Source organism: Gallus gallus, chromosome 8, assembly GCF_016699485.2.
Source record: "Gallus gallus isolate bGalGal1 chromosome 8, bGalGal1.mat.broiler.GRCg7b, whole genome shotgun sequence".
Lineage (NCBI taxonomy): Eukaryota > Metazoa > Chordata > Aves > Galliformes > Phasianidae > Gallus > Gallus gallus.
Genome location: NC_052539.1, coordinates 18539038 through 18553083, shown reverse-complemented (window position 1 = coordinate 18553083; position 14046 = coordinate 18539038). Strand labels below are relative to the sequence as shown.

Below are 14046 nucleotides of genomic sequence, written 5' to 3'. Positions count from 1 at the left end.
ATTTTGCCAAGAGTGACTTCTGCTCCTTGATAAGTGCCACTAGCACCGTGCTTGTGTAAACCAAATTTACCCTATTACTAACACAAAGCATGAGTAATTAATATCTTGAGACAAACGTACATTTTGAGATAGGAGAAAAACAATGGTAGTTTCCAAAGGTTGTTTTCCTTGGCCTTTACTGAGACTGTATGACCTTATCTACATCCTTTTTTTTTTTTTTTTTTGCCTATACCTATTAAGTGCTTCAGAATGTTTTAATTCCCTAAACCTTTAAGTCTTAAGATGTTTTTGCTACTTCAAAGTGACTTGGTGTTTATAAAGATTCTTCTATTGTGTAAATACTGCAAGTAGAGGGCTACTGTTGCTCCCCTTGTGTCTGGCAACTGTGTGTGCTTGTTTTGTTTTACTGGAAGTACTAGCCTACCCAAGCAGCATTCTTGTTAGTCATGCCTGATTGCTTTATCAAGAACAAGCTATCTTCACCCTTGCTACCCTACATGATTAAAAAAATCAATATCCACCAAGCCAGCTCTTGAAATACCTTACAGCATTTCTGTGTGTGTACCAAATGGAATGTTCCAAAAGTGTCTGAATTGTGTGTATTCGTCTTTAAAGAAGAGATGAGAGAATGAGTTAAATGAGAAGCAGTCCATGAAATAAGACTTAGGTGTAAGTTGAATGTGGACTAAAGAAAAACAGTGCCAACCAGGAGAACTACATATACTTTTTGCTCACACACCACCAAATTGATCTTAAGTGATAGGTAGTGGGGATCAAATTCCTGGGATCTGCTCTTTACCCGTTAAGTCACAGTTTGAAACTTGAAGTCAGCACACAAAATGAGTTTGTTGCTATGATGTGGACTTTCACAGAATGCTCTCATCTAGTTGCAATTTTTCACATGCCAAAGCTAAAATACGAATATTTGATGCAGTATGGCCATACTCTCAGAAGGTCAGTAAAATCTGGTAATGGAGTTCATTCCCTTTCTGTCACAGAAGAAATTCCGTTCAGGCTCCTGGCTTGAAAATTGTATTTCATTCTCTGTTTTCTCAAAAGGCCTTGTTTTGCAGCATGACTAGGAAACTTCAGTTTCATTTCTATTATAACTTTTAAAAATTTAAATAGCAGATCTCAAGTACTACCACTAAACTTATAAAGAACAGCTGTGTTTTCTTTCAACTTTATTTTCTTTAAACTAAGCAAGATACGATCCTGTAGTATCTTATAAAAAAGAGGTTTTGTTCTGTAGTCAAAATCCTTTCAAGCTGTTACTTTTTGAATGTAAATGACCAGAAAAACAAATTTTTTTTTGCAGGTAAGAACTCAAATCACAGATTCATATATCATTTGTGGTGAAACAGTTTTGTATACACTGATGGTACATTGCATTAGAATACTGTTGTATTTCATCCTTAGTAGTATGACTCAGCTCTGTTCCCAACGCTTTCTTGACAGACATGGCTTTTGCATGCCATAGTTCTTGCATCCAAAATACTTTTGCTGAGGAATGTAATAACTTGCTTTGTGCAATATACTAGTAGGATAAAAGGTATATAACCAATTCTTCTCTTTTTAGTGTGTGATTTTACTTTCTAAAAACCATGGCAAGTAATGAGTAACATTTTAATTTAAATGATTAACTTTCTACAGTGTCACTAAAAATGCAGTTTAAGTTCTTTTTGGATCCCAACTTTCCTGAACTGCTGAAAGCTTATTTGAATTCATGACCTAGTTATGATGTGTGTTACTTACTGTGGGCAGATATTTTCCTGGTGAGTACACATTCAGAGAAGCCTGAGAACAGAACTGCTTGTAGTTGGAGAAAATGTCTTGTGCACATTGTAGGCTTTCTTTTCTTTGAGGTGGTCAGCAGTCTGACTCATTTCTAGGTCCACAGATCACTCAGTCCACGCTATTATACTGGTTAAATCTGAGTGATTGAAGCTCCGAATTCATGATCAGATTGATATTAATAAATAGCATTTGTAGCTCATCAAAAAACAAGTACATGTAGCACATGCAAAACTGAAGCTGTTGAACATTTCCTAATGATTTCTTGCCAAAGCTGGAAACTGCTAATGGTAACAGTGTAGATGCTGTTCTAGATTTGGCTTTAAAGAAAAACCTAGCATATGTGTAGTTTTTTCTTCTGCTTTAAGGGCAAAAAATAAGAACCAAAAAGCACTGAACACTTTAATTTTACTTCTTATGTAAATAATGATAGTATATACATGTCCCATATTGTTTGTATTAACAGTGCAATGTGATCTTCAGTTTACTTGGTTAGCTATGCTGGTTTCTCTCTGGTTTCTCTTTCTGTGGTTAAAAGCTGATGCTATTCTTCCAAGTGGGATCAACTTAATTCAGGTATAAGTTTAGCTGCCTATTTCTATCTGTCCTTTATAGATGGATCAATGCATGGAAGCGTAACACTTTAGTGAGAGGTTTTGCAACATTCCTGAATTAGGGCTATATCAATGTCCATGGGTTTGTGAAATAAATCTGCTTATCTTCTGCTATGTATAGAAACTTGACTGTTTTTGTTTCCATGTAACTGATTCACTAACATCAATAATGAACAGCAATTGATGATGTTTAACATTGATTCAATTATGGTTTCAGAAGATAAGGAATGAATTAGAGGAGATCAAGATCAATGGGGACAAGAATTGCGTTACGAAAGAATTAGTGACGTTGACATCGTAGTAAGTGGGAAAAGGTGTGTTTTATAAGGAATACCTTATTGAAAAAATAGCATAATAGCGAAAAACCAAAATATCATGAACCATTTAGTACTATCTTTTAATTTTGTCTCACTATAAGCTCAGTTTATGCTAATGTGCTCTCAATTTTATCCCAGTATTGGAAAAGAAGGTGCATACAGTTTTCCAAGATCAGAGAAATCTTGAATTTTCAGTTTTCTGGTTTCAAACTGGTCTTGGAAGGTCAGCTATTAAAGTGTGATGTTAAGTTTATTCTGTGGTGTATTTTACTGGCGGAAATTGCTAGAAAATTAATACCTTCGATTTACTGGATAAAAGTTAGCCATGTTTGATTATTCAGTTAAACATATCACATGCTATCTGGAAAGACCCAAATCCAGCTGACTTCAAAACCTTTCTCTTCTCCCAAGAACAGAATTTTAACCATTTTATGTATTTTCTGATAAGCACTAGATACTCTCCAAACAACTATCCTATAACTCACTCGACTGCCTCTTCATCATCCACTTCAATCTGTCTATCTGCTTTGATTCCATATGCCAGAATCCTTTTTGTTTCTTCTGGGTGTTTTGTGCTTTCTAAGACGTGGAAGATCAAGTAAATCAGTGCTGCTTCTCTCTGCAACTTTACAGCAGATTCCTGCGAAAGTGCTGGATGCTGTTTCATGAATCTTCCATTCTTCACATCTTGACCATTCAAGATGTGGAGTAGGTGCACCACTGAAAATGAAGTTATTCCACTGAGGTGAGTGTAGTTACGCTGAAGCACAGAGGAGGTCTTCTGTGTCTAAGGTATCTAAGTTCTTATATGGAATATATGTCTGTGTTCCGGGTGATGGGAACACTTCAAATCCACTAAATGTTAGAAAACTACATTTTTCTAACATGTTAAATCTTGGTACGGCAAAGCTGTTGTCCCTTACAGCAATGTCTTTAAACTTATATGGCTATGGCTGTGTTAATTCTTGGAGGTTTATAGTACGTTAAGTTGCGGTAAAAAGGCAAGAGTTGGCAGAAGCCCTTACCTACTTCATGGTTTCTTTTATAACCTGAATATAAACCTCTGTGATCAGTATTTAGCACATCTTTCTTCCTAGTTGAAATTTGTGAGCCTACTCATTGGAATGATGGTAGTCTTCTTACAAAATGGCTTTGTGTATAGAGACTTTAAAGGTATGTATAAATAGATCTCATAGCATATGATTTTAATATCCAAACAGAGGAAACAAAAGGAAGATATGTCAGTGCTGGCCAGCGTAGGAAACATGAACTGTCTTTGGTTGACTGAGTGTTATTGGTGTGATCTTACTGAAAATGCCCTTCTAATAAATAAACCCTTCCTAATCAATCCTGTGGACAGGAAGCATTGTTTATGGACAGGAATAGCTCTTGTCCCAGGTCCGTGTTACTTTGCTTTCGTGTGGGCGGTGACCCGGGGGCTCCCGGTGTCGTTGCCCTCCCCGGCGCTTCCAGCCGTGTCTCTCCCTGTGTGCGCGCCGCGGGAGCGGAGCGGGAGGGCCCGGCGGGGCGGGGCGGGGCGGTAGGGCCCGGGCCTCACCTGGAGGCGGCATGGCCGCACCGGGCCGGGGCGGCGCCGGGGGCAGAGTCCAGCGCGAGGACCCGGCGGCCGGAGCCCGCTGCAGGCGCGGAAGATGCCCCTGGGGCTGGGGACGAGGAAGAAGGGCAAGTCCAAGGAGACCTCCAAGCTGGTGGACAGCGAGGCTACGGCCCCACCGTCTGCGGCGGAGGCTCCAGCCCCGGCGGCGAGCGCCTCGCGGCTGCAGTTCCATACGCAGCTGGCGCACGGCAGCCCCACGGGCCGCGTGGAGGGCTTCGGCAGCGCCCGCGAGCTGTACGCCAAGATCGCCGAGGTGTTCGGCATCTCCCCTACCGAGGTAGGGCCCGGGCGGGGGTGCGGCAGGGGGAGGCTTCGCGTTCCGTTATGGGCGAAACTGCCATTTCCGAGCGAGTATTTACATGTGGGAAAGAGCATAAGTGTAACCGCCTTTAACTTCTACACGAAAGAAACCGGTCCCTTCAGTCTCTCTGCCGTCTTGATGAACTTCCCGCCGGCCCGCTGTTAGCAGGGCTCCGCAGCGCTGGGCCACGCCGGAGTGGGGTGGATTAATTATTTCCAGTGAGGGGTTATTGGCTGCGGCGGTTCTTGCCGCAATCGAAGGCAAACCAGCGGGCTGCTGGGGGTACGTGCCTGCAGAGAAGGCAGCGGGGTGACACGGAGTGCCGGGCTGGGAACCCACCGCCTCTGAGAGCAACTTCGGCGACTGCTGGAAAGTCTTTGCCGGATCGTTAAACGGTGTCCTTTTACTTGAGGTTATTTAAACTCGCAATGAGAATTTATTTCATTTATTATTCTGAAGCCTTTTTTTTTTTTTTCCTTTGAGCTAAGCTTTAAACACTTGTTTGGATTATGATTCACTTGTTTGCGGCCGCATTGTTTTCCCTTAGCTGGAAGGCAGTGGCCGTATCAGGTTCTTCTGCCATGCCTACGTGGTTCTGTGAACCTTCACTTCTGAGTGGCAAATCGAAAGAGAATGCTTAAGCGTCCAGAGGTCTCCGTGTGTCAGTGCCGCTTCTCTTATGTGTGGCTGCCTCTTCTGAAGTGCCACGGACACTGCTGCAGTCTTTATTCTGGGGCCGGCTGCCCTGACCCAGCAGCATTTCACACAGTAAATTACAGAAGTGTCAGTAACAGCGAATACAGTTTAACCAGTCGCTGTTGCATTAAGTAATTAAGCAGTACCTTCCCAGCTGCTCTGACCTTCTGCTTCTCTGTTTTCTTTCCATATTGAGCTTCTGTTCCCTTTTGTTCTCCGTTCAACTGCTGTACCTTTAACTCTCAAGTTCTCTAATTGTCAGATTGTCTTCTGTTTTTAATGTTGTTCTTAATGAACTTCTGTTACCAATCTCATGGCTCCACTGACTCCAAATAATAGCATTCTCCAGGAAATTCAGTTCTGGAGGAATGGTGCTTTTCCTATTTCCCCTGCTAGGTGAATAGTCTGGCAATTCTACAGGTTTTATTAAACTAAATAGAATCTAAGCTGGAGATTTTTTTCTTCTTTCTGTCTCCATTGTCCCACTCCTATATGGGTTTTATTTCTTTAAATGTGGTTTATTGGTAAAAGCAGATGGGGAAGTAGTGCTGGTAGCACTGTACTTACAATCACAAAATCATATGAGTTGGAAGAGACCTTTAAAGGCCATCTAGGCCAACTCCCCTGCAGTGAACGGGAATACCTACAGCTCCATCAGGTGCTCAGAGCCCTGTCCTGACCTTGAGTGTCTCCAGGGATGGGGCACCCGCTGCCTCTCTGGGCAATCTGTTTCAATGCTTACATTTATTTTAACTCAAGAAATTCAGCTGGCTTCAAGAAACGATGTTGTATGAAACAAAAATAGTAATAAAAATGACTTCCTGTTGGCAGAGCTGAGTGAAGAATCTGAACCTGATTAATGTGACAGAATTCTGATAGGGAAAAGTAGGATAGATTTTTGGCAAGTGTTGCCATGAAACATAAGAATTTGCTGACAGCTGCTAAACTTGCTGGAAATAAGGGGATACCAGACATTTTAAATAGTATTATCTACTAATTAATGCTGCTTTCATATAGTCTAGTGTAAAGCATAATGCCTGAAGCAACGCTTCCTCAAGCTGAAAGACTGAGGTACTCGAATGCCACTTGCAGGTGTTATCTGTCTAGGAAAGTTTCTGTGACCCAGGTGCCCTGAAGCCTGACAGTGTGATACCTGAATGCCTTTGGAAACAGGCACTATCACAGAGATCTCTGCCCTGCAGTCATCAAGGTGGAAAATAGACGGGGAAGGAGGGAGGGGAGGAGCTCAGTATAGAGAGCAGTTGGCAAACCACCGCTGAAATGAATACATTTAACATGGCATGTGAGTTTACTGCAATGTAGGCAAGGGAATGGATTCTTGGATAAGTTCCTACTTAGGCATTTCGGCACAGTACGGAATGAGCTATACTTGTAAGCTGTCGGTTCTCTTGACTCAGTGTGGTTGCAGCACCTCATTTCCTCTTCGTATCGTGTCCTTCAGGACCGGCTGCATTTATTTCTGCTGGAGAATCCTTCCCAGGCTCTGTGAGAACCTGGTGTAAAATGCAGTTTTTGTTGGACAGACTCTGAAGAATCAGTGCAGAGTGACAGAAACTTCTGTGCAGACCTTGATTGTAAGTAGGGTGGGATGAGTATTGGACAACACCGGCCTAGATTGAAAGGAGCTGCTTGCTCCTTCACAGGAACCCCAACAGTGGCTTCCTGAGGCTTTCCCGATATTCACCTCTTCTTGTTCAGTTATTTTATTCTTCATCCATCACTTGAAGATAACATCCCTATTGTCCCTTTTGAACCTGGCTTTCTGCCTGCATTCCTGCCCACCTCGCTCAGTTTTGCCATGCCTATTTTTTTTTTCCTGGTCCAAACCAGTTAATTTTTTGCACCGGGGAGGAGTGCAGCCTGTATGGCAGAGAAATGAGCACTGACCAAAGGACAGTGTAGACCTGTTAAAGCATTTTCTGGTGGGCTCCTGTGACAGTACATTGTAGGGCTTTGAATTATTCAGAATGGCTAACCAGGCACTTGAAAGTGAATATTAAAATCTAACTGTAGCAAGGCTATTTCTTGTTCAGATGGATGCGAATGGTAAATGATAGCCATACAAGCTTTTGGTTTGCGTACTCATAGCTCACACTTCTGATTATTTTGTTTGCTTTGCAAGGTGAGGTGAACTGAATGCTTAGTGGGTGCGTCTAACAAATACCCATGAAGTCTGAGATATCTGGTTTGGTGAAAGGACTTCTATATCATAAAGGGAACAGAGGAACAGGGAAGCCTTCCCGGTAGCACCAAGAGTAGAAATGCAGCTGCCTCTCTCTTCCAGCAATAGGAGCTTAGCTGCTGAGCTTGTGCCCAGGCTGCTGTTCCATGGCATTACCTCATGATGCTAAACAGTTAAGTATACAGTAAGGCTCAGCCACATTAAACTTTCATAGATGTATTTGATTTAAACCTGTTCAGTTTAAACATTTATGAAATTGCTGAAAAATAACCAAAATTGAACAATAGTGTTGAAGCTCAGGTTTTTCAGTAAGTGACTTCTTTTTCTCACAAGAAAAAAAGCTAAAACGTAGTTTAGAAGGTTAGAGAAGAGGATCCGTTTGTGAAAGTTGCTAAAATATTTGAAGTTTTAGAGTACTCACTTATCTATTGAAATGAATTCTCACAATCTCGCCTAAGGATTGAAGCAAAGCAAATTCAAATGATCGAAGATGGCACTGCCTCCAAACCACCTCTTTTCAACCCAAAGGCAGCAATAGTTTATTGCTGTTCGCTGAAGTGGTGCTTATATTTGATGCCATGATGCATGTGATGCTTTCTGTGTTAATGATCTACTTCTCAGATACTTCTAGCTGTACTTTTGTAGCTGTGGGGAAGAACTTACTCTATTTCTTGTACGTTCTGGAGTTTTTTGGGTTTTTTTTTAAACAATAAAACACTGAAAGCTTATTTTATAGTACTTTGAATATATCTGGGGAGACAAAGTTGCCTACTTGATAGAGTACCAAAACCACACTGAAACCAAGAGGATGTGGTTACTCTTGTCACTGCACTAAGTTGAGGCTCCCGCATTTTCCCCAGGGAGAGTGAAATGAGTAAGGTAGCTAGAAAACGTGGTGGTGGTTTCTTGATATAGGTAACACCTACATATAGAGGGAAATATGTCAGTGGGTGTTATATTTTGCTCAAAGTAGAAGTCCTACATCTCAGCTTCTTAAATAACGTGACTACGATGTCCTTTGTAAAGGTATATGAGCTGTACTGAGTCAAAAAGCGCTTTTAATAACTTCTGATTATGTTATTGCTCAATCAACTTATTTTTGAACTCTTAAGGTTTAGGCTTAATGGAAGTTAAGAATGTGATTAATAAAGCATATGCAATAAGTTACCGCATAGGTACTTTATATAACACATAACGTGACCCTCTTTCTTATCTAATGTAGTTTCTTACTTTGTATAACAGAGTATAACCCCATTTTTGTTGACCTGTGTCTCTTACTATTGAAAATATGGATGCAGGAAATAATTTGTTAGTAATCTTATCTGATGAATCTATTTTATGAGGTCTCTGCCAGCCAAATGGAATTTCCTTCTTCTATCTGCTGTGTGAGATAACTCAGCGAAGGAGGTATCTTAGATATTTCAGGACTGATGTAGCAGCTATGGTTTATAATACTTTGCCACAGTTGGCATGAAATGTCACAGCACTGTTATGCTGAGCTGAAGATCGAATGCACATGAATGTTAAGGGTAAGAAGGGGAAGAAAGGACTTTACAATGATAATTACACATTGATTTTTCTCTTGTTTCTTTTCTGGGTAAGAAAATTACTGTTTAAAATAATACAGAGTTTTGAGTGGATGGCAAAATGTACTACAGTAGCTGTTGTTTTAATCAGGTATATAAACTGTTATTAGGTACCTATATTAAGCTTACATCAAACTTAGGAAAAAATATAAATTTTCCATTGGCAGTCCTCAGTCGTACAAATAAAGCTATGCTATAACTGATGGTGTAACTGTATATTATCCTGGGTGGATACATCTTTAGTGCATTACTCTTTGAAGATATCTGTTCTGAGAAAAAGCAGTTGTTCACTAAAGAGGATAAAGAATGATTTAAGTGTTATTTTTGACCTGGTTGATGTTCTCTCAGCCTTGTGGTTAGTATGGAGCTGACTCACTGAGAATTCTGGAGACTTGTAGGCTGTAGTGGAGAATACCATCCAGATGAAGGTCTAAAAAGAGAAACTCTGGATCAAGTTTCTAAATATCACATTTCTGCCCTGTTGCCAGTTTTATCTATTCAAAGGTGTGACAGTGATTACTAGATGATTGTCTATTTGACAAGGTCAGATGAAGGATATTAATGTCTAAAGTGTAAAGCCATAGGGCTTGTTGTTCACTGTAAGAAGTAGAACTGAGTTGCAGTTGTAAACTGGCCAAGTTACGTAGCTTGCAAGAAAGCTGAGTGTATATATGAATTTTATATAATCTGTTCAGATTGAAACTTTTTTGTTTAAAAAAAAATGTTGATAATTAGGTGTGATTAATAAAATTTAACATTCTGATTATAGCCATATGAATTTCTCTAAGTTGTATTATTTTGTAAGTGCTCATTAACTTGAAAAACTTTTGCATTACTTGAGAGAATAAAACTGATGTCTGTTAAGACACAACTGATGTGTACTGTTGTGACTGTTGTTATTAAAGCATTAGGCTGGAGTGTTTGTTTGGTAGATTATCAGATAAGTAATTGGACTGTTTTAGTTGTTGTTGTGGTTTTTTTTTTTAAAAAGAAATGACTAAAGACTCCACCAATCCAGAATTTCCATCTCACTACTAAGCTTTCATTTTTCAAAAGTGAAACAACATGTTTATATAGACTCCACATTCTATACAAATGGAGAAAGCAAAATGTGCTCTCTGAAATACATTAAGAAAAGCATTTCCCCCTCATTTGTTCTAGAACAGAATTGAATAGCTTGGTTGCTTTCATTTCATTTCATTTTTTTCCTGCCATCATCCAGTGACACCAGAGTGAAGAAAAGGGCATTTGAAGCATTCTGGGGCTGAAATCCATGCAACTTTTGTAGGTGTGATGGGGAAAGAAGGAAAGCCCATGTTTCCATCAGAGCACCAGGTGTTTTGCAGGTGCTGTTATATATGCTTGTGACTAGAAGCGGTTGGGCTAGCATGCTAGACCCCACACAAGGCTGCCACTAGAGCAGTAGCAGAGCTGTAGGACACTGTGACATCCCACTTCTGTTTTTGTCAGATGCATCCCACTGGCAGCAATGCAGACGTAATATGATGATGTCCTTTGCCAGTGGCTTGCACCTGTGACGGAGGCCAAATGCAGTATCAAGCTGACTCCTCCTCCTTTCCTGCTTTCAGTTCTACTTGAAATATGGTCTTGAGGGAATCATTTGCCTCAGACGTAGATCTTAGGGATGGAGTTTCTCTGGCCTGTGGCCCTGTACTCTCTGGCACTGCTTGGGAGGAAGCTGTGTGGGGCGGGCCTCAGGCCTTGTTCTTGTCTGGCCTCAACTTGGTGAGCAGCTGGCAGATGAAATTGCCCTAGCTGTGAGGTGGAACAGTGGATTTTTTTTCTTATTTTTTGGCTAGACTATTTTCCCTTTGAGCATGTGCTATATCAGAATGCCTAACACCTGCCTGGGCGGGCCTGATTCCTCCATACAGAACTGTGGTGGGCAGACCCCTTGTCTGTCCACAAGCAATACTCCAAGTTGGAGGTTGGTAAGTGACAAAGAACAAAATGATGGTTGCTCTTGAGGTGGCATGCTCGTGCCTCCCTTAAGCTATTCAGCTGAAGCTCAAGCTGCTAGTGTCCTGTGGCAGACCGTGAGAGGCTGCTTGCACAGATGCGTCCCTTTCTGTTCTTCCCTGCGAGCTGTTATCTGCTGTCTGAGCTATTGATGCTTCTTGTCATTTGCGTGGATGGAGAGTGTCACCTCTCCTGGGGCAGCTGTAGAAAGAGAGTTTTTATTGTGTCAGTTATGGGATCTGTCAGAGGCTGGTATTATGCTCTGCTTAAAAGAGCCCATCAGCCTGTCAAGTTCACCAAACCTAATAAACTGTTAAACTTTAAGGTAATGTGTTTCTTTCCTTCCTGTACAGATCATGTTTTGTACTTTGAACACTCATAAGGTTGATATGGACAAGCTGTTAGGTGCACAGATTGGCCTTGAGGATTTTATATTTGCCCACATAAAAGGACAACGAAAAGAAGTGGAAGTTCTTAAATCTGATGATTTGCTTGGGCTTACCGTTACAGACAATGGAGCTGGCTGTCCCTTTATAAAGGTAAATTTATTTTCCAGTTAAATGCTTTGTTTTGTAGAGGTTTCTGTTACTATGGTAGATTAATTATTACTTTAATGATCCTCTAGAACTATCAAGCCGTTTAGCATATGGCAAGTACCAGAAAAAATTGCTTTTCCTTAGATTCATCATTTGAAATTAGTTCAGCTATTTCTGTACTGCGTGTCATTTTGAAATTAGGTCATTTGTTTGTTGTTTCTGTGATGTGTGTGGGCTTTATGGTATGACCGTTATGTTGTGTAACCAATCCCAAGATGATAAGTGTTGCATACTGCTTATGTCTGCCTCCTCTCTTTTTTTTTTTTTTTAGTGAGTTTTCTGACATCATTGATTAGATCCTTATAGCACATTTGTCACTCATCGTAACAAGATTGTATTCTTTCAGTCTTTGAGTGTTCACGGGGTAAAATCCTGCATGCTCTATAAGAGCAGGTGCAAGTAAAGAGAACTTTCAGCTTTCCAGTACTGGCATTGCCTTAGGTAGGATGGATTAAAAGGTGGTAAGGACATGGATTAACAGAGTTCACCCCAATTAGCTTGCATAGAAAATATAGGCAGTAGCATGTGCCATGTATTAATCATAATTGCTCTCCTCCTCACCTCCCATATGACCTCCAGGCAGTTTGTTTTGAGACGAGTAGATGGAGGAAATTATGACACCTTTCCTGCTAAACTAGGTATTAGGAACCTTGCCCAATTTTTTTCAGCCTTTCTAGGTGCATTGCTTTAATCTACTCCAACTAACTGTTACTGGTGAGACACTAGAAATTACCTTTGATTATGGCTGTCTCAACTGCTAATCTTATTACTATTATTAACAGAGCTTCTTGTATGTAGAGGTTGTATTCTCTATTCATTTCTTAGCTACCATGGATATAAAAAAGGATGTGGACTAGACGTAGGCTTGCTTGTTGTCCAAAAAAAAAAAAAAAAAAAAAAAAGTGCTAGAGATCACTCTTGACAAAATTGAGATTCAGTGGAGGCTTCAACAGGCAGTCTGGCAAAATTGTCTCCTTATTTTTATGTTTCTAGATAGGGAACTCTGAATTTTCAGTGGTACTATCAATGCAACCCATAACACTCTGTCACACTGCTACTTATGCTGTATTTTAAAAGAAGACATTAAAAACAGTGCTTCAAGTTCACTTGTGCAGCTCTCTATAGAGCGTGACTTTCTCTGTACATGATTGGTAATAGGGGAAGAGGAAAATAACAATCGCATTGACTGCTGTATAATTTGACTGGACTGGAGAACCCTCACTACATCAACAAGCTGCAGTTTCCAGGAAATTTTATAGGAATTGTCTGAATAAATATAATGTTGTAATTGTATTAGTCTAGTAATAGGTGTAATGGATGTGGTGCAGTCTTCAGGGAATGCAATTCCACATCAGTTTAAAAGATTTTCTACAAGGTTACTTTGTTACTGTTGCACATTTAGCTAATGGCTGATTTTAAACAGCAGAATATATATGTACACAAAAGTAAAAGCTGCATATATTATATATTTAATTGACTTGCTAAATCAATAAGCAGAAACTGTCTTTACTTAAGAAATAGTTTGGGATTATTTTCTTATATTTTTATAGGAAATAGAGTTTCCAGTTTCTACGTGTTCTCTAGAGCACTCGAAGTACAAGCATATCAATTGCATCCTAATTACTATGACATTATAGTTTGACTGTTTTGAGTCAGTTAACTTGGAGTGCATTAAAAAAAAAACATTAAAAAAATGTTTGAATGCTGCACAAAGGCATTATCAGGTAATACTACTTAAACAGTGTTGGTATTAGGATCCAAGTGAAGAAAAGGTAATAAGAATGGATTCAACGCTTAGACTAAACATGAAGTGTGGCAGACACAATTTTGAACCCTGGTAATAGAAATGCATTTGGGACCTGGTTTATTGTTTGTATACAACACCCCTCTCTTCTTTTACCGTAAGTCTTCTTTTTGTTTTTAAGCTAGGTTAAACAGCAATAACAGGAAGTGCTAGAAAGAGTTAAGCTCTGTGTGAAGCTAAAAATTGTTGCAGTGTCTTATAGGATAGTGAGCGCTATCACACTTCCCACTGACTCTCAGATGGAGGCACACATGGGCTTAGACATGTGCACATAAACTAGAAGCAGATTTTTAGATAGTTAGCAGCTAGGATAAGTGCGATAGTATTAGATAGAAACTTATTTATCTCCTTTGTCTCGCTGTAAACTCAAAGCCAGCCTGAAACCAGCCTCAGTCTTTATTGAGAAGTTCATTATTTAGGAAGATTTTCAAATGAAATCTGTATCTCTGCAAAATAGAAGACATTCTAGAATGTCATAGCTTTTATATTAAATAGGATAATGGCTTTCATGACTGGAGCACAGTAAACATGACAGCA

At 40.1% G+C, this 14046-nt stretch overlaps 1 protein-coding gene across 5 annotated transcripts in view; it reads left to right on the top strand.

The window, feature by feature from the left end:
- GIPC2 (GIPC PDZ domain containing family member 2) overlaps positions 1-14046 on the top strand; it is a 54063-nt gene that overhangs the window by 26610 nt on the left and 13407 nt on the right. The window contains exons 1-2 of one of the 5 annotated variants that reach the window (XM_422385.8): positions 4340-4620; positions 11463-11648. In XM_422385.8, the coding sequence (XP_422385.2) occupies positions 4378-4620; positions 11463-11648 (429 nt within the window). In that variant the 5' untranslated portion in view covers positions 4340-4377. The other 4 variants (XM_046944806.1, XM_046944805.1, XM_040705344.2 and 1 more) reach the window with 4 other exon arrangements.